At 46.8% G+C, this 22834-nt stretch overlaps 1 protein-coding gene across 1 annotated transcript in view; it reads left to right on the top strand.

Moving 5' to 3' along the window:
• LOC120056305 (ephrin type-B receptor 1) overlaps positions 1-18969 on the top strand; it is a 207649-nt gene extending 188680 nt beyond the window's left edge. The window contains exons 13-15 of the mRNA XM_039004545.1: positions 11788-11937; positions 18046-18239; positions 18810-18969. Of these exons, the coding sequence (XP_038860473.1) occupies positions 11788-11937; positions 18046-18239; positions 18810-18969 (504 nt within the window). The remainder of the gene's footprint in view (positions 1-11787; positions 11938-18045; positions 18240-18809) is intronic.
• Positions 18970-22834: the final 3865 nt, after the last annotated feature.

The raw sequence follows: 22834 nt of genomic DNA on the forward strand, positions 1-22834 counted from the left end.
ACCGTTGTCAGTATATCACGAAAGCTCGATTAAAGATCACTTTGACGAGCATCAAACAAAACATTGACTACAGAAGTTTACAGACGTCGACTTTTACCTTCTTTCTCTTTCTCTTCTTCTTTCTACAGCTATTGTCCCGCTTCAGCACTATGTTTGGTTGTGGGTAATTACTCCCAGCATGCACCTCTTCAGGATGCTGCCCTCACTGCGAGTGGAGAGGGATGACTTGTGTGACCTTACGGAGGACAGAATTGATTTTTAGACGCTCTGCGGGCCATGAATTTCACATCAGTCCATTTATCTATCCTTCTATCGTTCATCCATCCATCTTTTCACTTCTTTTTCATCACATATTTTCCCTGGGGGACCCAGTGGCTCAAAGGAATGACAGGCAGAGTGCCTGTTCAATGTATGATGTGTTGTGTGTGTGTGTGTTTGGTTTAGTTTTGCTATCCTTGTGGGGACCAGAAGTCCCCAGAAAATTCGGACAACTGGGTACATTTCGCCTGCCCCCCACAAGGAAAAAGGCTTTTTTTAGGCTTAGGCATTATTTCCAGCTGAAATAATAAATTTTATAAAAATATTATATAAATGCCCTGAAGCATAAAATATACACAAATAATAGATTATCTGATGAAATTGCTTTAGAAAGGTACACAAGACACGGATGTCCGCTCTCCCCTTTCTGTTTATACTGGCAATTGAACCGCTTGCAGAAAGAATTAGACAAGATCCAAATGTAACTGGTATCAGTATTGGTAAACATGAATATAAACTAAACTTATTTGAATAGGATCTCGTGATATACAGTTGAAGTCGGAAGTTTACATACACCTTAGCCAAATACATTTAAACTCAGTTTTTCACAATTCCTGACATTTAATCCTAGTAAAAATTCCCTGTTTTAGGTCAGTTAGGATTACCACTTTATTTTAAGAATGTGAAATGTCAGAATAATAGTAGAGAGAATGATTTATTTCAGCTTTGATTTCTTTCATCACGTTCCCAGTGGGTCAGAAGTTTACATATACTCAATTAGTATTTTCTAGAATTGCCTTTAAATTGTTGAACTTGGGTCAAATGTTTCGGGTAGCCTTCCACAAGCTTCCCACAATAAGTTGGGTGAATTTCGGCCCATTCCTCCTGACAGAGCTGGTGTAACTGAGTCAGGTTTGTAGGCCTCCTTGCTCGCACACGCTTTTTCAGTTCTGCCCACACATTTTCTATAGGTTTGAGGTCAGGGGTTTGTGATGGCCACTCCAATACCTTGACTTTGTTGTCCTTAAGCCATTTTGCCACAACTTTAGAAGTATGCTTGTGGTCATTGTCCATTTGGAAGACCCATTTGCGACCAAGCTTTAACTTCCTGACTGATGTCTTCAGATGTTGCTTCAATATATCCACATAATTTTCCTGCCTCATGATGCCATCTATTTTGTGAAGTGCACTAGTCCCTCCTTCAGCAAAGCACCCCCACAACATGATGCTGCCACCCCCGTGCTTTATGGTTGGGATGGTGTTCTTCGGCTTGCAAGCTTCCCCCAAACATAACGATGGTCATTATGGCCAAACAGTTCTATTTTTGTTAAATAAGACCAGAGGACATTTCTCAAAAAAGTACATATGGATATAGATACTTTTGATCCTGTTTCCTCCAGCATCTTCACAATGTCCTTTGCTGTTGTTCTGGGATTGATTAGCACTTTTCGCACCAAAGTGAAGAGGCACTGAGTTTGAAGGTAGGCCTTGAAATACATCCACAGGTACACACAACTCCAATTTACTCAAATGTTGTCAATTAGCCTATCAGAAGCTTCTAAAGCCATGACATAATTTTCTGGAATTTTCCAAGCTGTTTAGAGGCAATGTCAACTTAGTGTATGTAAACTTCTGACCCACTGGAATTGTGATACAGTGAATTATAAGTGAAATAATCTGTCTGTAAACAATTGTTGTAAGAATGACTTGTGTCATGCACAAAGTAGATGTCCTAACCAACTTGGCAAAACAATAGTTTGGTTGAAAAAAGAGTTTTAATGACTCCAACCTTCCGACTTCAACTATATGTGTGTGTCTTCATGCTCGCCTGTGTGTGTGCGCACACTTGAATGAGTGTGTGTCTTTGAGGCTGCATCAAAGAGGGCAAGCGGTTGAGAGGCGAGGTCACCCACAGCCCAGTAACATACCTCATCCATCAAACCCCCGCTACCTGACTGACATTCTCCCTCTCTCCGCTCTGCTGCCTTCAATCCACCCTCTGTTTTTGTTCCTTGTTTTCTATTTGCATCCTTTCCTCCTTTCCTTCTCTCCCTCTGGCATGTTTCCCAAAGCCTTTTGTGTTGTTTGTCACGCGTGGGAAATATTTATGTGGCAAAAGTTACAGGGGACTTAAGGGGAACTCATCCCTGAGTAAAGCAGTGAAAAAGAAGCAGAAAAACTCAGAGAAAAGTTTCCATTCGGTCCACCCAGACTCCTTTATCAAAGCGGGAACATGGCTTGATTTATAACTCCTGTCATGTGTGACAGATCAAGCTGCTATCTATGACTGAGGTGGGCATACTGTGCCTGTATGGATGCACTGTGCCTGTATGGATGCACTGTGCCTGTATGGCTGCACTGTGCCTGTATGGATGCACTGTCCCTGTGTGGATGCACTGTGCCTGTGTGGATGCACTGTGCCTGTGTGGATGCACTGTGCCTGTGTGGATGCACTGTCCCTTTGTGGATGCACTGTGCCTGTGTGGATGCACTGTGCCTGTGTGGATGCACTGTCCCTGTGTGGATGCACTGTGCCTGTGTGGATGCACTGTGCCTGTGTGGATGCACTGTGCCTGTGTGGATGCACTGTGCCTGTATGGATGCACTGTGCCTGTATGGATGCACTATGGATGCAGAGCATGATTTAGACATGGTGATCCTCTACATACCACACTGAAGGGGGGACCAAATGTAATGTGGGAGACAGATTTTGTCACAACACTGACCTCAGTCCATAGAATGACATTGGACAATCATGGGAAGTTGCTGGCCAGTCCGCCAGTTAGTAAACTAGCGAGCTACTACAGATTCAATTCATTTTTGTGTAATCGGTCCTCAAAGTGAGAGAGAGAGAGGGTCACAGCATGCTAGTTCCTGGGAAGAGAAAACGCTATGATAGGGTAACATGTTTTACAATTTAGCAGACACTCTTATCCAGAGTGACATATAATAGCAATTGGGGTCAAGTGCCTTGCTCAAGGGCACATCGACAGATTTTTCACTTAGTCGGCTTGGGGATTAAAACCAGAGACCTTTAGCCACTAGAATACCTGCCGCCCAATAACATGAGTAGAGACACATCAGTTCTTGTTTAAACAACCCAGGCAATCTGTTATGTGATTAGTCTGTGTGCTGTGGGCTGTAATTGCCTATTTTCCAACTTCTCAGAGTCATCTCAAGGGGACAGAATAAAGATGTCACCCGGTTACACAAGCCAAGGTTGTAGTCTAATATTAAACCTCTGAAAAAGCCTAACAAGGATGTGCAAAAATACATGATAATAAGATAGTATTCACGCTGGGTTTAATTTGAGGGGCCCCTGGTGGCCCCTGAGTCATCGGGGGCCCAGATAGAGGTTGCACAAGGGGAGGGAGCATTTCTATTAAGCAGAAGTGGTGTCATCGAGTTGAAGATCTGAAGGAATATGTTAACTGCAAAAGACGACACAGACCACGTTTATCGAAGGTCGGATTTCATACCCTGCCATAATGGCGCCGAAGGAGATGGCTGCCGTTTTACGATCCTGTAACCAATTGTGATATTGTGTATATTTTTTTGTGTTATTTGTAAGTATTTTGTACATAATGTTTCTGCCACAGTGTCTTGTGACCGAAAAGAGCTTCTAGAAATCAGAACAGCGATTATTCACCTTGAACTGGACAAATAATTTCACTTTAATGAGTCTGACGAGAGGGACTTACTCCAGACAACCGAACAGGCCCACATCCCCGTCAATCGCAGGAAAAGGTATCGCGGAAGGCGATCGGGGTGCCTTGTGAGGATCCGCCAACGAGTGGCTAATCTGCCTTTGCCATCGGTACAATTGGCCAACGTACAATCGCTGGATAATAAATTGGACGAACTGAAAGCATGTATATCCTACCAACGGGACATTAAAAACTGTAATATCTTATGTTTCACCGAGTCGTGGCTGAACGACGACATTAATAACATACAGCTGGCGGGTTATAACTGTATCGGCAGGATAGAACAGCAGCCTCTGGTAAGACAAGCGGTGGCGGTCTATGTATATTTGTAAGAAACAGCTGGTGCACGATATCTAAGGAAGTCTCGAGGTTTTGCTCGCCTGAGGTAGTGTGGTCTACAGCTTATCATGAGATACTATCTACCTAGAGAGCTTTCATCTGTATTTTTCGTAGCTGTCTACATACCACCACAGACGGATGCTGGCACTAAGACCGCACTCAATGAGCTGTATACCGCCATAAGCAAACAGGAAAACGCTCATCCAGAGGCGCCGCTCCTAGTGGCTGTGGACACTAATGCATGGAAACTTAAATCCGTTTTACCAAATTTCAACCAACATATTAAATGTGCAACCAGAGGGAAAAAAACTCTAGACCACCTTTACTCCACACACAGAGACGCGTACAAAGCTCTCCCTCGCCCTCCATTTGGCTAATATGACCATAATTCTATCCTCCCGATTCCTGCTTACAAGCAAAAATTCAAGCAGGAAGCACCAGTGACTCAGTCAATAAAAAAGTGGTCAGATGAAGCAGAGGCTAAGCTACAGGACTGTTTTGCTATCACAGACTGGAATATGTTCCGTGGTTCTTCCGATGGCATTGAGGAGTACACCACATCAGTCACTGGCTTCATCAATAAGTGCATGGATGACGTCATCCCCACAGTGTGTCACGGTTGTGTGTAGAGACGGACCAAGGCGCAGCGTGCTCTGAGTTCCACATCTTTATTTTTGTGAAACTTACAAAAACAAAAGGAAACAAACAACGAACTGTAACATAAGAGGTTCTACATGCACTAACTCAAAACAAGATCCCACAAAACACAGTGGGGAAATGGCTGTCTAAATATGATCCCCAATCAGAGACAACGATAAACAGCTGCCTCTGATTGGGAACCATACCAGGCCAACATAGAAATAAACATAGACATAAACATAGAAATAAAACACCTAGATAGGAACACCCCCAATAGTGAGTAGTGTCAATGGCGGCTCCGGTGCGGGTCTTTGCCCCCGCCCAGTGTCTCCTCAGGAAACTGAAAAGATTTGGCATGGGTCCTCAGATCCTCAAAAAGTTCTACAGCTGCACCATAGAGAGCATCCTGACTGGTTGCATCACCGCCTGGTATGGCAACTAAGCCTCCGACCGCAAGGCACTGCAGCTGGTAGTACGTACAGCCCAGTACATTACTGGGGCCAAGCTTCCTGCCATCTAGGACCTCTATACCGCCAGTAATGTACTGGGCCGTACGTACTACCATCTGTAGTGCCTTGCGGTCGGAGGCTTAGTTGCCATACCAGGCGGTGATGCAACCAGTCAGGATGCTCTCTATGGTGCAGCTGTAGAACTTTTTGAGGATCTGAGGACCCATGCCAAATCTTTTCAGTCTCCTGAGGAGACACTGGGCGGGGGCAAAGACCCGCACCGGAGCCGCCACTGACACTAGTCACTATTGGGGGTGTTCCTATCTAGGTGTTTTATTTCTATGTTTATATACTACCGGTATATCAATGACTCCAGCCACCCTTGTCATAGACTGTTCTCTCTATTAAAGTGCATAAGTCACTTTAATGACTCTACCTACATGTATATATTACCTCAATTACCTCGACTAACCGGTGCCCACGCACATTGACTCTGTACCGGTACCCCCTGTACATATTCTCGCTATTGTCATTTAACTGCTGCTCTTTAATTATTTGTAACTTTTATTTCTTATTTTTCTTTAGGTATTTTTCTAAAAAATGCATTGTTGGTTAAAGGCTTGTAAGTAAGCGTTTCACTTTAAGGCACATGTGACAAATACAATGTGATTTGATACCACTTTGAGACCCCCTGAGAAATGTGTGTTACTACAACTTTGTCATAAGGTAGAGGACCATAGACTCCTATGACTCCTACACTAAACTATATAATTGAAATAAATAGCAGTAGATTACTCTATGTGGGCACTTTGTGAAATGATGCCTGAAATAGTTCCATGGAGTCAAATATAACTTCCCTTGACGTTTTAAGTGGGAACCTATTCTCCATTGCGCTTTAGACAGTGGAACTGTAGAAGGGCCCGCCTCTCCCAGACAGTCTCTCTCTCTCTCTCGCTCTCTCTCTCTCTCTCTCTCTCTCTCTCTCTCTCTCTCTCTCTCTCTCTCTCTCTCTCTCTCTCTCCCTCTGTATTTGGGCAGACTGCCAGTGCCAGCAATCGTTGCGTTCGGGACATAAACGGCAGTTGATGGAGCACTTTGCCTAGCCTAAGTAAATGTGCTCGGGACCATTTGAGTGTGCATTGTTTAGGAATGGATTACAGAGAAGTTGGGGCAGAGTCTGTGTGTCTGCCCCATTACTGGGAGTTCACAGATTTGTCTTCCACCGGAGGGGCATAAATCTGCATTTGGGGACAGCTGCTACTTTAGTAACCACATGATGGTACTCATTGATATCTCTTCGAGAGATGGAGTGGCATAGGTTGCATGCATCAGCAATGAAAAACAAAACAACAGAGAGTTAGAGGATTGAGAAGTTTTGTGGGAGAAGAGCTTGCAGGGTATTTAGTCGACGTTTCCTGGGACACCAGGGCGCGGCATTGGTCCAGTTTGTTTGGAGCGATACACACTGCCATTTGACACTAGATTCCCCTTCAGTCTATAGATCGCCAGTGACATACTCCATTGAATTGCTGGAAACATACTACATCTATCATAGCACACGTTATTGTAGCAATGCCAGGTGTCCCACGTCTCCTACATGTCGTGTGTGTAAAGGGAGCTCCTCCACACACACTCCGTACCTGTCTGTCACAAAACGCCACACCGTTCGCCTACGTCCCGTGATCCTCCTTAACCCTGGCAGCACTCTGCCCGCTCTGCTCCCAGCAGGTCTACCCCAGATGAGCCACTACACCTGTCACTTTACCTGTCACGACCTGTTACAAGCCGTCACATCTAGTCAGGACCAATCCCTTCGTCTTGTCTTGTTGACTTGAAGGTGATCTAGAGGTAACTTGTCTGTTTGAAGTGAGACTCATTGCAATGCCCCATTTCTCAGTATGGTAGGTCTGCAATAATCAAGTGTATTACTGATTCATATTCAGTGTTTAATAGTCATCTGTACAGGGTTGCAGGTGTGATCGCAGGGTACATTGAAAATATTAGGCATCATTGTTGTGTTTTTTGTTTGTTTTTTGATGTTCTGTGGAGTCCCTTTGTAAATATAATGTTGTTTCCAAAGGGTCGTGAGAGAACATGTCACGCTCTGACCTTAGATATCTATGTTTTCTTTATATTTTGGTTAGGTCAGGGTGTGATGAGGGTGGGTATGCTAGTTTTTGTATTTTCTAGGGTTTTGTAGTTCTAGGTGTTTTTTTTAGGTCTAGGTATTTGTATGTCTATGGTGGCCTGATATGGTTCCCAATCAGAGGTAGCTGTTTATCGTTGTCTCTGATTGGGGATCATATTTAGGTAGCCATTTTCCCTTTTGTGTTTGTGGGTTCTTGTTCTATGTTTAGTTGCCTGAATATAGAATGTACGCATACAACGCTGCGCCTTGGTCCGATTCATACGACGAACGTGACAGAAGAACCCACAACAAAAGGACCAAGCAGCGTGTTAATGAGGACCGGACATCCTGGGCCCAGGAGAAAGATGACTGGAGGACATCCTGGACCTGGGAGGAGGTAATGGCAGGGGACAAGACCTTGCCATGGAAGCAGGTGGAGATAGCGCAGGAGGAACGGCGACGATATGAGGGGACACGGTTAGCACGGAAGCCCGAGAGGCAGCCCCAGGGGAAAAAAATTGGAGGGGCACACGAGGAGATTGGCTGAGTCAGGTTGGAGACCTGAGCCAACTCCTCGTGCTTACCGTGGGGAGCGTGTGACTGGTCAGACACCGTGTTACGCAGTGATGCGCACGGTGTCTCCAGTTCGCTTTCATAGCCCGGTGCGCTCTATTCCAGCTCCTCGCAAATGCCGGGCTCAAGTGAGCATCCAGCCAGGACGCATTGTGCCAGCTCTACGCTCCAGATCTCCAATGCGCCTCCACAGTCCAGTACGTTCTGTGCCTCCTCTCCGCACTCGCCCTGAGGTGCGTGTCCTCAGCCCGGTACCACCAGTGCCGGCACCACGCATCAGACCTCCAGTGCGCCTCCACAGTCCAGTACGTCCTGTGCCTCCTCTCCGCACTCGCCCTGAGATGCGTGTCATCAGCCCTTTACAACCAGTTCCGGCACCACGCATCAGGCCTCCAGTGCGCTTCCACAGTCCAGTACGGCCTGTGCCTCTTCCCCGCACTCGCCCTGAGGTGCATGTCCTCAGCCCGGTACCACCAGTTCCGGCACCACGCATCAGGCTTCCAGTGCGCTTTCACAATCCAGAGATTCCGGCGACAGTACGCAGTCCAGAGCTTCCGGCGACAGCACGCAGTCCAGAGCTTCCGGCGACAGTACCCAGTCCAGAGCTTCCGGCGACAGTACCCAGTCCAGAGTTTCCGGCGACGTTTCACAGTCCATAGCTTCCGGCGACGTTTCACAGTCCGGAACCTCCAACGACGGGCCACAGTCCAGAACCACCAACGACGGGCCACAGTCCGGAACCTCCAATGACGGGCCACAGTCCGGAACCTCCAACGACGGGCCACAGTCCGGAACCTCCAACGACGGGCCACAGTCCGGAACCTCCGGCGATGATCCACGGTCCGGTTCTACAAAGGCGGAGGGATCAGCGTAAGGAGGGGGGGCTGCGTCCAGAACCGGAGCTGCCACCGAGGGTAGATGCCCACCCGGACCCTCCCCTATAGGTTCAGATTTGAGGCCAGGAGTCCGCACTTTGGTGGGGGGTACTGTCACGCTCTGACCTTAGATATCTATGTTTTTTTAATATTTTGGTTAGGTCAGGGTGTGACGAGGGTGGGTATGCTAGTTCTTGTATTGTCTAGGGTTTTGTAGTTCTAGGGGTTTTGTAGGTCTAGGTATTTGTATGTCTATGGTGGCCTGATATGGTTCCCAATCAGAGGTAGCTGTTTATCGTTGTCTCTGATTGGGGATCATATTTAGGTAGCCATTTTCCCTTTTGTGTTCGTGGGTTCTTGTTCTATGTTTAGTTGCTTGTCTGCACTATTCATATTAGCTTCATGGTTCGTTTTGTTGTTTTGTTAGTTTGTTCAGTGTTCATTCTTTTAAGAAAAATATAGAATGTACGCATACAACGCTGCGCCTTGGTCCGATTCATACGACGAACGTGACAGAACAACAATTATGCTCTCATGCTGACGTTAAAAGATGTCTCAATGAAATGCATTATGCGTATTATTTACGTGATGAGCAGCTAGCTGAAGAAATTGATGGAGCTTGGCTGGAGGTTGTTGTATGGTTTGGCTTACGTAGTTGAACATGCCTCTGTGTGTGCTCTCTAAGACTCAAGGCCACCAAAGAGAACAGCATCTTCCTTTCTTACTGGCTTGTACTTTTCGAGCTAGTGAATGAAATTACTTTCTGGCTCAGACACACACACACACACACACACACACACACACACACACACACACACACACACACACACACACACACACACACACACACACTCTCTCTCCATTCTCCCAGGCTCCACAAAGCGTCTGTTTGGCTGTGTTGACACTAGACCCGTTTTAATTCCACTCTCCTTCTCTTTTCCCCCCTCCCTCTCTTCCTCCCTGGGGTATTCTCTCTCTCTTTTCTCCTCCTGAGTTAAAGAAAAAAAAATACATTCAATCACAGGAGGTTGGTGGCACCTTAATTGGGGAGGACGGGCTCATGGTAATGGCTGGAGTGGATTCAGTGGAATGGCATCAAATACATTAAACAAATGGTTTCCATATGTTTGACGCCATTCCGTTCACTTCGTTCCAGCCATTATTATGAGCCGTCCTCCCCTCAGCAGCCTCAACTGCATCCAATGCTTTTATTATATATTTGCCTTCTTCTTCTGTCTATTTGCCTGTTCTGTTCTGCAGCACTTTGTGTTATTAAAGTGTCGTTTTGACCCGGGTGCTTGCAGATAGCTCGCCCACAGCGATAATTACTAATGATCTGCATAGCTGCCTCCCGTACACGGCAGCCGTGAAAATGTTATTACCTTGGCCTTTCTGCTAGGACCTGCGCAAAGCGATGCAGGGAGGCACGGGGCTCTTGTACGGCGAGTGTCTTTACCCAGGCCACGGTGACGACAGAGCTCCCCCCAGGGTGAGAGAGAGAGCGAGAGAGAGAGAACGAGAGAGAGAGAGGCTGTAATATAAAGCATTAAGATCACAGCTCCGAGAGATGAACATGGAAGAGGCATTGTTTAAATTTCATACTTTCTTTTTATCTGGTGTCCAAGTTGAAATAGTCGCCTTGAAGCATGGCTCTGACAAGGTTAGAGATGAGAGCCGGGTCTTTATTTTCGTTGGTGTGGATGTAGTTTCATGTATTTTTCTATAGCCTTGAGACAGAACTGAGACAGAACTTAGTCAAGGGAAAGCCTTTTGGTGTCTGGGATCAGCAGAAAAGTCATCAGAGCTTAGATAGATAGTCTTTTTTTCTCTCAAAGAAACACAAATACACACTTCCTTATGAACACTCCAGAACACTCTCTCTCAGATAAAATACTCTTTTCCTTTCTTAGGCTCTCTCTCTCTCTCTCTCTCTCCACCTCCCTGTTCTGTAACATCTCAGGCCTGTGTTCCCGGTCCATACACCCTGACAACAGCCTCCACTGAGGTCCGAGGTTAACATCATGTTCAGGGTCAGGAGCTCCCAGAGGTCAAACACTCTGAGCTGGGCCTTAATGAGCTGAGTTTGAGTCCTCTGGACCTCTACACACACTCACAAACACACACACATGCACTGATGCTTGTGCATGCACAAACAGCCACACACCAAGCAAAAAGCAGATAACACACATCTACACACACACACACACACACACACACACACACACACACACACACACACACACACACACAAAACACACCTCCCGGTCCTGAGCGAGAAAGCCAGGAGAGCAGGGTGGGCCTTGTCTAGCTCTCCCGTCTGTCCTTTCAAACCCGACTTATCTACACATTCCCAGGTTGAACTAATTGGCATTATTAAGCTGGCCAGATACAATAGAAACCACCAAGTGGTCCACAAACAGGTTAGTGTGTGTGGAGGGAATCTTAAACAAGCCACCCGGCAATTTCAATCAGAGCCGTGCATGACTCGCCCCAGGCCCAGGTAGTCCAATTACAAACAGACACGCTCGACAGGCGCGCTCAAACCCCAACCAAATCCCTCTTTATTCAAACTCAGGGGTAGAGACGGCCGGAGGGGAGAGACGTGCTGTGGGTCGATGTGTGAAGGGCAGATCATATTAAGAGGGGAGGCATAGGTACAATCCATTGCTGCTGGATCGATAGGGAGATGGGGGGGGCAGTTGTCTTTTGGTTAGAAGGTTTTGGAATGAGCATATTTGTTTATTTTATTGGACTAATCATGTCATTTTCGCTCTCTCTCTATCCCCCTATCCCTCCCCCTCTCTCCCCATCTCCCTCAGGGGGGTAAGATCCCAGTGAGGTGGACAGCTCCAGAGGCCATCGCCTACAGGAAGTTCACCTCAGCCAGTGACGTGTGGAGCTACGGCATCGTCATGTGGGAGGTGATGTCATTCGGAGAGAGACCCTACTGGGACATGTCCAACCAGGATGTGAGTATTATTGTCATGTTGAACTTTTGAACGAATATTCAGATCAATCAAATTTCAATCAATCAAATGAATTTAGAAAGCCCTTTTTACAATGAATGAGCATCCAAATAAAAGATGAACCTTCTAGTTTTTAATGTTGTGTCATAGAATACAAACACACACCAATGAGCTCCATATCCCCAGCCGGCCAACTGTCTCTCTGAAGCCTGGTCCACCAGGGCTGGCCAACGCAGCAGATGTTCCCTCTCTGGGCCAGCATACAGGCAGCGACTGGTGGGACACACACACAGGGAGGAGGCCTGGCACTGCTCACAGCATGGCCTGCTGTTCTCTTCAGTCAGAACACACACATATATGTGGGTTTCCATTAGTTATTCCGCTTAACAAATAGAAAAGCTGCTAAATAGAATTGGCGCAGGCCATTGCAAAATAATGCTTTTCAGCCTATTCACTGATGGAAATACATTTGACCTGACATGCTTGCCAGTCTATAGGCAATTTGCATAATTTTGTGGAATTAAATTGCTGCGTGTACAATATATTCTTTATGTAGGCTATGTTATTTATCACACACGTACAGCATACAAATACAGAGCCTTGGAGTGGTAAATCTGTCAGACAGCGCAAGAACACGAGGTCAAATGATGACGTCAGTGATCTTCAGGTCAGAAAGTCAGAGCTCTAGAAAGAGGCCAGTTCCCGAGTTGGAATTACGAGATGGATGACCGTTCAAAACTATTTTTCCCAGTCTGAGATCGTTTTTTCCCAGTTGTATTAGACGACTGAAGTCTGAGATGTCCTAGTTCCCAGTTGTTTTAAACGCGGCATCAAACGGCAGGCAGGCTTCATCAGACCCCACTTTGCAACAAGTTGGAGGCATTATGCATTTTGAAAACATATATTTCATTTTTGGAAACCTGAATGTTTTAATACCTATTACAAGGCATGTCTTACCTTGCTTCAAAGTAGCCTATTAGATCTCCCCTCTTTATACATTTATTTATGGATTTTAATCTCCGTCTTGAAACCGCTCGCGTGCACAGTGTCCTTTTGACACCGGTGTTATCCCGTTAATTGCATTATGGAACGAACTTTCGCGCTTAGCCTACTGCATTGTGCGCGTTGCGGCATTTATAACGTGAAGAAATAATAGTTGATCAACATGTTGAGTTTCTGATCTTGCAGGCCTACTGGTTTGTATGAATTTGTATCTATTGTTCCACAACTGTCCCAGAGTCTGTTTGGAACAGGCTATTTCCTTCTCAACAAGCTGACCAATAGAATGGGTAGCCTAAACTTTTCTACTATAGTAGATTGACACAGGCTAGTGATTTTGCTGTTCGTTACTCGTCTTGTTGGCGAAGGAAAAGTAAATGTGGACAGTCATTCTAACATCTTCAAAGTGCACATCAGAAATCGGTAAGAAGGACCACACATCGTTGCATCCTTGACTTGCATGTTCTGCTAATATGAATTACCATATTCTAAATGTGATTTCTGTCTGTCACGTTCCTGACCTGTTTTCTGTTGTTTTGTATGTGTTTAGTTGGTCAGGACGTGAGCTGGGTGGGAATTCTATGTTGTGTGTCTAGTTTGTCTGTTTCTATGTCCAGCCTAATATGGTTCTCAATCAGAGGCAGATGGTAGTCGTTGTCCCTGATTGAGAATCATATATAGGAGGCTTGTTTGGTGTTGGGATTTTGTGGGTGTTTGTTTCCTGTCTCTGTGTTTGTGTTCTGCACCAGATAGGACTGTCTCGACTTTCACATTTGTTGTTTTTGTATTGTTGTAAGTGTTCACCGTTTATGTTCATATTAAACATGTTGAACACTAACCGCGCTGCATTTTGGTCCTCTCCTTCATCCCAGGAAGAAAGTCGTTACAGAAACACCCACCAAACCCGGACCAAGCAGCGTGGCAACGGGCAGCAGCAACAGCAGCAGCAGTACAAGGAGGAATGGACATGGGAGGAGATTCTGGACGGAGAAGGACCCTGGGCAGAGCCAGAGGAGTGTCGCCGTCCCAAAGCGGAGCTGGAGGCATCAAAAGCGGAGAGGCGGCATTATGAGGCGCTTGCAAGGCAGAGTGGCTGGAAACCCGAGAGGCCCACCCAAAAATTTCTTGGGGGGGGGGGGCTAAAGGGGAGTGTGGCGAAGCCGGGTTGGATACCTGAGCCAACTCCCCGGGCTTACCGTGGAGTGAGAGGGCGTCGTACTGGTCAGACACCGTGTTATGCGGTAAAGCGCACGGTGTCCCCAGTACGCGTGCTTAGCCCAGTGCGGGCTATTCCACCTTGCCGCACTGGGAGGGCTAGGTTGGGCATCGAGCCGGATGTCATGAAGCCGGCCCAACGTATCTGGCCTCCAGTACGTCTCCTCGGGCCGGCGTACATGGCACCAGCCTTACAGGTGGTGTCCCCGGTTCGCCTGCATAGCCCAGTGCGGGTTATTTCACCTCGCCGCACTGGCAGGGCTACGGGGACCATTCAACCTGGTAGGGTTGGAGAGGCTCGGTGCTCAAGAGCGCGTGTCCTCCTTCACGGTCCGGTATATCCGGCGCCACCTTCCCGCCCCAGACCAGTACCACCAGTGCCTACACCACGCACCAGGCTTCCAGTGCATCTCCAGAGCCCTGTTCCTCCTCCCCGCACTCGCCCTGAGGTGCGTGCCCTCAGCCCGGTACCTCCAGTTCCGGCACCACGCACCAGGCCTACTGTGCGCCTCAGCAGGTCAGAGTCGGCCGTCTGCTCAATGCCGCCTGCACTGCCTGTCTGCCCAGCGCCGTCTGAGCCATCCGTCTGCCCAGCGCCGTCTGAGCTGCCTGCCTGCCCAGCGCCGTCTGAGCCATCTGTCTGCCCAGCGCCGTCTGAGCCATCTGTCTGCCCAGCGCCGTCTGAGCCATCTGTCTGCCCAGCGCCGTCTGAGCCATCCGTCTGCCCAGCGCCGTCTGAGCCATCCGTCTGCCCAGCGCCGTCTGAGCCATCCGTCTGCCCAGCGCCATCTGAGCCATCCGTCTGCCCAGCGCCATCTGAGCCATCCGTCTGCCCAGCGCCATCTGAGTCATCCGTCTGCCACGAGCCATTAGAGCCGCCCGTCTGTCCCGAGCCATTAGAGCCGTCCGTCAGTCAGGAGCCGCTAGAGCCGTCCGTCAGTCAGGAGCCGCTAGAGCCGTCCGTCAGTCAGGAGCCGCCAGAGACGCCAGCCAGTCAGGAGCCGCCAGAGACGCCAGCCAGTCAGGAGCTGCCAGAGACGCCAGCCAGTCAGGAGCTGCCAGAGACGCCAGCCAGTCAGGAGCTACCAGAGACGCCAGCCAGTCAGGAGCTGCCAGAGACGCCAGCCAGTCAGGAGCTGCCAGAGACGCCAGCCAGTCAGGAGCTGCCAAAGACGCCAGCCAGTCAGGAGCTGCCAGAGACGCCAGCCAGTCAGGAGCTGCCAGAGACGCCAGCCAGTCAGGAGCTGCCAGAGACGCCAGCCAGTCAGGAGCTGCCAGAGACGCCAGCCAGTCAGGAGCTGCCAGAGCTGCCCTACAGTCATGAGCTGCCCTACAGTCATGAGCTGCCTTACAGTCATGAGCTGCCCTACAGTCATGAGCTGCCCTACAGTCATGAGCTGCCCTACAGTCATGAGCTGCCCTCCAGTCATGAGCTGCCCTCCAGTCATGAGCTGCCCTCCAGTCATGAGCTGCCCTCCAGTCATGAGCTGCCCTCCAGTCATGAGCTGCCCTCCAGTCATGAGCTGCCCTCCAGTCATGAGCTGCCCTCCAGTCATGAGCTGCCCTCCAGTCATGAGCTGCCCTCCAGTCCGGAGCTGCCACTCAGTCCGGAGCTGCCATTAGTCCGGAGTTGCCCCTCTGTCCTAAGCTACCTCTCTGTCCTGAGCTACCTCTCTGTCCTGAGCTACCTCTCTGTCCTGAGCTACCTCTCTGTCCTGAGCTACCTCTCTGTCCTGAGCTACCTCTCTGTCCTGAGCTACCTCCTAAATCATGTGGGGGCCTTGGGGAGGATTCTTAGGCCAAGGTCGTGGGCGAGGGTCGCCACTCAAAGGACGCTAAGGAGGGGGACAAAGACAGTGGTGGAGTGGTGTCCTCGTCCTGCGCCGGAGCCGCCACCGCGGACAGATGCCCACCCAGACCCTCCCCTTGAGTTTTAGGGGTGCGCCCGGAGTTCGCACCTTGAGGGGGGGGTTCTGTCACGTTCCTGACCTGTTTTCTGTTGTTTTGTATGTGTTTAGTTGGTCAGGACGTGAGCTGGGTGGGAATTCTATGTTGTGTGTCTAGTTTGTCTGTTTCTATGTCCAGCCTAATATGGTTCTCAATCAGAGGCAGATGGTAGTCGTTGTCCCTGATTGAGAATCATATATAGGAGGCTTGTTTGGTGTTGGGATTTTGTGGGTGTTTGTTTCCTGTCTCTGTGTTTGTGTTCTGCACCAGATAGGACTGTCTCGACTTTCACATTTGTTGTTTTTGTATTGTTGTAAGTGTTCACCGTTTATGTTCATATTAAACATGTTGAACACTAACCGCGCTGCATTTTGGTCCTCTCCTTCATCCCAGGAAGAAAGTCGTTACACTGTCATTCTGAGCACCGTGGGTGGACGCCCTAATCAGGTTACACACCCAATGCATATGGGTCCGGTACATTTCTCAAATGTCCAGTAAATTAAAATGTTACCGATCAAATGTCCGGAATCACATTTTCCTAACGGAAACCCTGGTGTACATTCATAACACACAAACACACACTCTCACGCACATGCAGTATGCACACAAAAGCACACACAGACACGGGCTCACACACAAATAATGCACTGACAAATACACAAGTTTGTGTGCTCACACACACACACACACCCACACACCCATGCATGTACATGCACTCTCTCTCTCTCACACACACACACACACACACACACACACACACACACACACTCACCCATGCATGTACATGCACTCTCTCTCTCACACACACACACACACTTCCCCATATGCACCATTTATCAAGATTCTGCTGAATTGCACAGGTCACAGTGGTAGCATGGACACCTATAGTGCGTCTTCCCATTTCTGATGATAATTCATTTTCACACCCTAGAATCTCTATCCTATATCGGCTTTTCTTGGCTTTGCCCTGATTCAACCGTTTAATTTGAAAGATTGCGTCTACATACAAGGGTTAACAATCCGTCATATGGTATACCCTATGAACACGCTACGATTTAGAGCGTGAGACAGCGCTCGTCTTTCTATAGTTACTGTATATGCAATCAGCCTATTCCCAAGGCACTTTCCCATAGTGTCAGAGTATACAGTCAGGTCCAAAATGATTGGCACCCTTGACAAAGCAGAGCAAAAAAGACTGTATAAAATAAATAATACAAATACTGAGCTGTATTGTATGGTGATTTTTTAAATTGTATTTTATACTAATACAATTGCTCAGAGAAGGAGATTTTGTTTAACAAGTACATCATATTTTTTCTCTGCAAAAGATAGGGGTCAAAATGATACCTTTCAATACCTCACTGAGCCTTTTTCTAAACTGTTTTATAAGATTGGAGAACACATTGGGAGGGACTTTAGACCTTAGACCAAAAGTGTGTGAAATATACATGTGAAACTTCACGTTTCCGAAAACAAGGTCTGTCTCGTGAGAATTTTACATAAAAAAATAAACACGTGTCCAAAAACGTTAATATATTTTTTTAATACAAAGGAGACGCTGAGTGAATTGCTCACTAACCACTTAATAGCGCAAAATGAGACGGAGCAACTAGGGCCCGGTGGCACAGTGATTTAGCAGAGGGGTTTAGGAAAAGGGAAACAAAAGGCCTCTACAAATATCCGCTTTTTCTCACACTTCTCTGCTTTACTACACATTATTGATCTCCTTTGATCATAAGTTTAGTGACTACCCTCAGATGTCTTCCCAATGGTCCCGTCTGGCAATGGTCTTCTATTCGATCTCATCTACCTTATCGGCTTGAGCGAGATTAGGCCCACTTCTAATGACCACCTTCCACTCACTACCTTCTACCTTCTCCACAATAGTCCCGTCTAACACGACCCTGACTGACTACCTTGTGACCCTCTTCCCACCCTCTCCGTGCCCAGGTGATCAATGCCATAGAGCAGGACTACCGGCTGCCCCCTCCCATGGACTGCCCCTCGGCTCTGCACCAGCTCATGCTGGACTGCTGGCAGAAGGACCGTAACGCGCGGCCACGCTTCGCTGACATCGTCAACACCCTGGACAAGATGATCCGTAACCCAGCCAGTCTGAAACAAGTGGCAAGCATCCCTGCAGTGTAAGTGTAGCGTACATTAATGTATATGTAGGATTACACACACACTTAATCCCCGCCATTTCCTTTGCATTGTGATGCGGTACGTAGAGACCCACACTTTGACTTTTCCCCCCCAACAACTTCAAAGCAGTGGTTGGTGCACACGTAGACACCTTCGCAACCCAGGCACACGCAGACTTCCTTAAACTGAAATAAACATGAGTTTATTACTTTATATTACATCAAAGCATATCCTCCACTTTTTCTTGCCGTTAGGACCGATCAGAATTACTAACACACACACACACACACGCACACACAGTTGTTGCACACACAATTCACGTTGGCACACACAAGGAGATTTAATAGATTCAAGTTTGAACCCGATCTACTTCAGAGGAGTGGGTAGTTTCTTTGCAGTGTGAACATATACAAACAACAGACATACACATCTTCACAACCCAGACTTCCTCAAAGTGAAATAAACATGAGTTTATTACTGTATATTACATCAAAGTCAAAACCTCCCCTCACACCACCATCAAAGCTCTCTCTCTCTCTCTGTCTCTGTCTCTTCCTCTCCTCTTCCAGGCCTTCCCAAACCCTGTTGGATCATTCTATCCCAGACTTCAACACCTTCAGTTCAGTGGGAGAGTGGCTGGGAGCCATCAAGATGACCCAGTACAGAGATAACTTCCTCAACTCTGGCTTCACCTCCCTGCAACTGGTGGCACAGATTACATCCGAGTGAGTCACACACATGCACAGACTCATGCAGGCTCTCACACACATTCACAGGTGTACAGTACATGCACCCACAAACACACATACACACACACACACACACACACACACACACACACACACACACACACACACACACACACACACACACACACACACACACACACACACACACAGAAACAGACACACTCATGTGAGCAAGCGTGCATGTTCGCACACATCTAATTTAAAATGATCCTGTCCAAATATTGGCTCTAAGAAATCTATCTGGCTTCAAAATGTTGTTTCTAAAATGTAGCGACATGGTTTTAATTGTCAATCAAAGAGAAAAAAAGCTGAGAGGCAGACAAAGTTAATGGAATATGTGTTTGTTGTTTTCTCCTTCACAGCCAGTGGCTAACCGTCCTGAAAGTAATTATTTGGGGCTTTGGTTATATGTGTAAATGTATTACAGACCAAATGAATGCGTGTTTATGTACTTGCTTCTTCAGCGATGCAGACGCAATACTGACGTATTTCCTCGCTCTCCCTCTTTCTATCCCTCTCTTCCCATCTCCCTGCCTCTCTATCTCCAGAGACCTCCTGAGGATAGGTGTCACCCTGGGGGGGCACCAGAAGAAGATCCTCAGTAACGTCGCCTCCATGCGGGTGCAGATGAGCCAGTGCCAGTCCCCCACTGCCGTGGCATGACTGGAGGGGGCGCCATGCCACGGGGCGGGCAGCATTCGGGTTTGCAGGGACTACAGCAGAAAGGACTACACCCCTCACCGAATGACCCCCGACCCGTCGGAACGCGCCAGGGTCGAGACTATCATTCTCATCTAATCCCATCGAACATATAATCAAACATCATTACCCAGGAGGTCAGGGTCCAGACGAAGACTAATTATCAACTTCCACTAATCTGAGTTATTCTGAGTTATGATGTAGAGTTCAATGTGTTCAGAGGCTGTTTTTTTCCCAATCTTAATCTGTGAGGTCTACATAATAGAATATGTTGGTACTGACACAGAGATTGAGTCTTTGGGAATATCAGATGTATGTCTTGACTGGATGATGTTAGACTGGAGAGGAGGAAATGGAAGACATTTTGAAGAGGAAGATCATCGGTGAATCCCAAACCACCCCCCTCCCTTACCAACTCGTCACGTGTTGGTGACGAAACTCAGAGGTTGACTTCCAGAGAGTGGCCAGGGGATGAATACATCCATCACCTTTGGACACACTCGTGGCAATTGATGTTTCACTTTTAAATAATAAAACGAGCATTAAATTCAACCCACTGGGTAAGAACTGGTTGAATCAACGTTGTTTCCACATCATTTCAACAATAAATATGATGTTGAACCAACGTGGAAAATTGATTGGATTTGCAAATAGTCCTCAATGTGGTCAAACGAGGGAATTTCATATTTTTTCCACCTAACTTTGAACGTAAAGTCATAGCGACATTTTTTGTTGATTTCACATTGAATTCATGTTAGTTGACAACTCAACCAAATGTACATTTAAAAAATGATGTTGAACTGACGTCTGTGCCCAGTGAGAAATTAACAAATCCCCCTAGGCCATTTTACAAGATATAAACCTCAGTAACAGTTTCACATTTAATTTGGGAAGTATTTAATCTGTTACGTGTCTTGAAATCAGACGTAAACAAATGCATGTGGCATATAACTAGGCACGCACTCTCCAAACATATTGAGGTGCGTGTCGGGATAGGACTACACCCCTCACCGAATGACCCCCGACCCGTCGACCCGTAGCACTTCGCTATGAAGCCTGCAGCCTTTCTGGCTTGGCCGAAGTGGCTGTGAGAGGGTTAAATTAACCCTCATTTTCACTCCCTTAGCTTTGGTACACTTGTGCATATGGTGCAGGTGCGCGTGACCACTCAGATGGAAGAGCAATGGGAAGGGAGTGATTTGGGATTCAGCCCATGTCATCAGAAGGCCCCTGATTTGTCATTTGACCCCGGCCTTCTTCAAAGACTGAAATGAGGATGCTCTGGCTAGGAGCAGCAGTATGAAATGCGTACAGAAAGAAAGCAATTAAACCTCTATATACATGCTCAATATACACACATACGGAACAATGATACAGAGACATACAGTGGTGAATGGTTGATTTTACATTTTTCTCACCTTATATTTTTTCATTTGAAACTTTTGACATTTTTGAGATCTCCTCAAGGTCGACCAAAGTTGAACTGGCTGGAAAGGAGAGCTTCTCTGACATTTTGTTGGTATTGTGTTTTGCTTTTCCACCATGAAAGCAGGGAATGAAATTCTCTACCATGTTTTCACTTTAACACTACCTGTGGATGTCTGGGCTGATGGCCTTGCCAAAGGACTAGTGAAACGGCCTCACCCAGATTCTGAGAATATATATAAATATGTATATCTCTAACTAAATATGAATATATCTTCTGAATAAATCTTCATATTGAAGGTGACCTGTATGAATATGTATGCACGAAACTCTCTCTGCTTGCCTTTTTGGCAAAGATGACGTTTTTGTGGACTGGATTGTGATGGAGATGGACTCATAATGTAGTTTCTCTACAGTGCCACCTAGCCCTCTGGAGGACAAAACATAAAGACACCATTTTGTTTCTTTCCCCAATGCTGAGGGGTCACATGGACAATCCTGAATGAATTTTGACCTGGAAGTAAATGTACAAAGGACCATGTACAAATGACTCTTTCTGTAGATGTGTATAAAACAACTATAGGGATAAAAAAAAGTAACAAAATGTTCCTTCTCTGAAGAGCCCATGTTAAATGTAAGTGTATTCATGCCATATCTTGCTGGTGAGCACTTACTTGTACAGACTGTATTTTTCTTTATTGCCTCTTGTTTGTTGTTTGTTGGAGTGATTGGAACCATCAAGAATGGGAAGGAGAGTGGATAGTGTCTCGTCTGCTGGCCAAGGTCTACGGTATGTACTGCATCTGCTATTGATCCTGATAGTAACTGTATTGGCGAGGAAAATCATGCTGTACATCCTCATGTGTTTTTTGGTAAACAGTAATGAAAGAAATTATCTGAAAGAGGGAGTTGCTGGGGTCAAGTTTATGATTTCAGGTCTCACAGTGGTTTGCCATTAAAAACAGGGCCTTCATTTTCTAGGCATTCTGGTTGTAGAGAGAGGCAGCAATATCGTATAAGCAGCCCATGAACTAATCAATACATCTCACATCTCCCCACACTGTGTGTGTGTGTGTGTGTGTGTGTGTGTGTGTGTGTGTGCACTCCGCACAAGAAATTTGTTCCTCTTGCATTTCAATCCCCACACACCTGTTACCTTAAAGAAAGTTGTTCCTCTTGCATTTCAATCCCCACACACCTGTTACCTTAAAGAAAGTTGTTCCTCTTGCATTTCAATCCCCACACACCTGTTACCTAAAGAGAGGAGTTCCTCTTGGACTTCAATCCCCACACACGTTACCTAAAGTGGCTAGTTTTACAGATATTACTAGTACACTAAAAGCTATGTCAATTGTAAGTATTGCTCAGTGACTGCTCTACCTACTTTGGCCAATATTCATTTATATGTGTCGCGTTGGTATAGGGATCGGGAGACAGGCGCAGGAATGCGTAATAGAGGTTTTTACTACCCAAATTACAGCGTGCCGTGTAAATGCAAGGGGATGAAGACCAAAGAAACACATTTACAAAACACAGGGTTGAAACCCAAACAAAAGAGCGAGGAGTACCTTGAGTAAATACACCAGGGCGAGACCCGTAATCATCTGCGCAATACAAGCGGCACGAAAGCCAAAACAACACCCACACAGGTACTCACACGATTAACGGACAATGGAACAATAATCGACTGCCCAATGGAAACCAATGGGCACATTTATACA

The sequence above is a fragment of the Salvelinus namaycush genome, chromosome 11, assembly GCF_016432855.1.
Source record: "Salvelinus namaycush isolate Seneca chromosome 11, SaNama_1.0, whole genome shotgun sequence".
Lineage (NCBI taxonomy): Eukaryota > Metazoa > Chordata > Actinopteri > Salmoniformes > Salmonidae > Salvelinus > Salvelinus namaycush.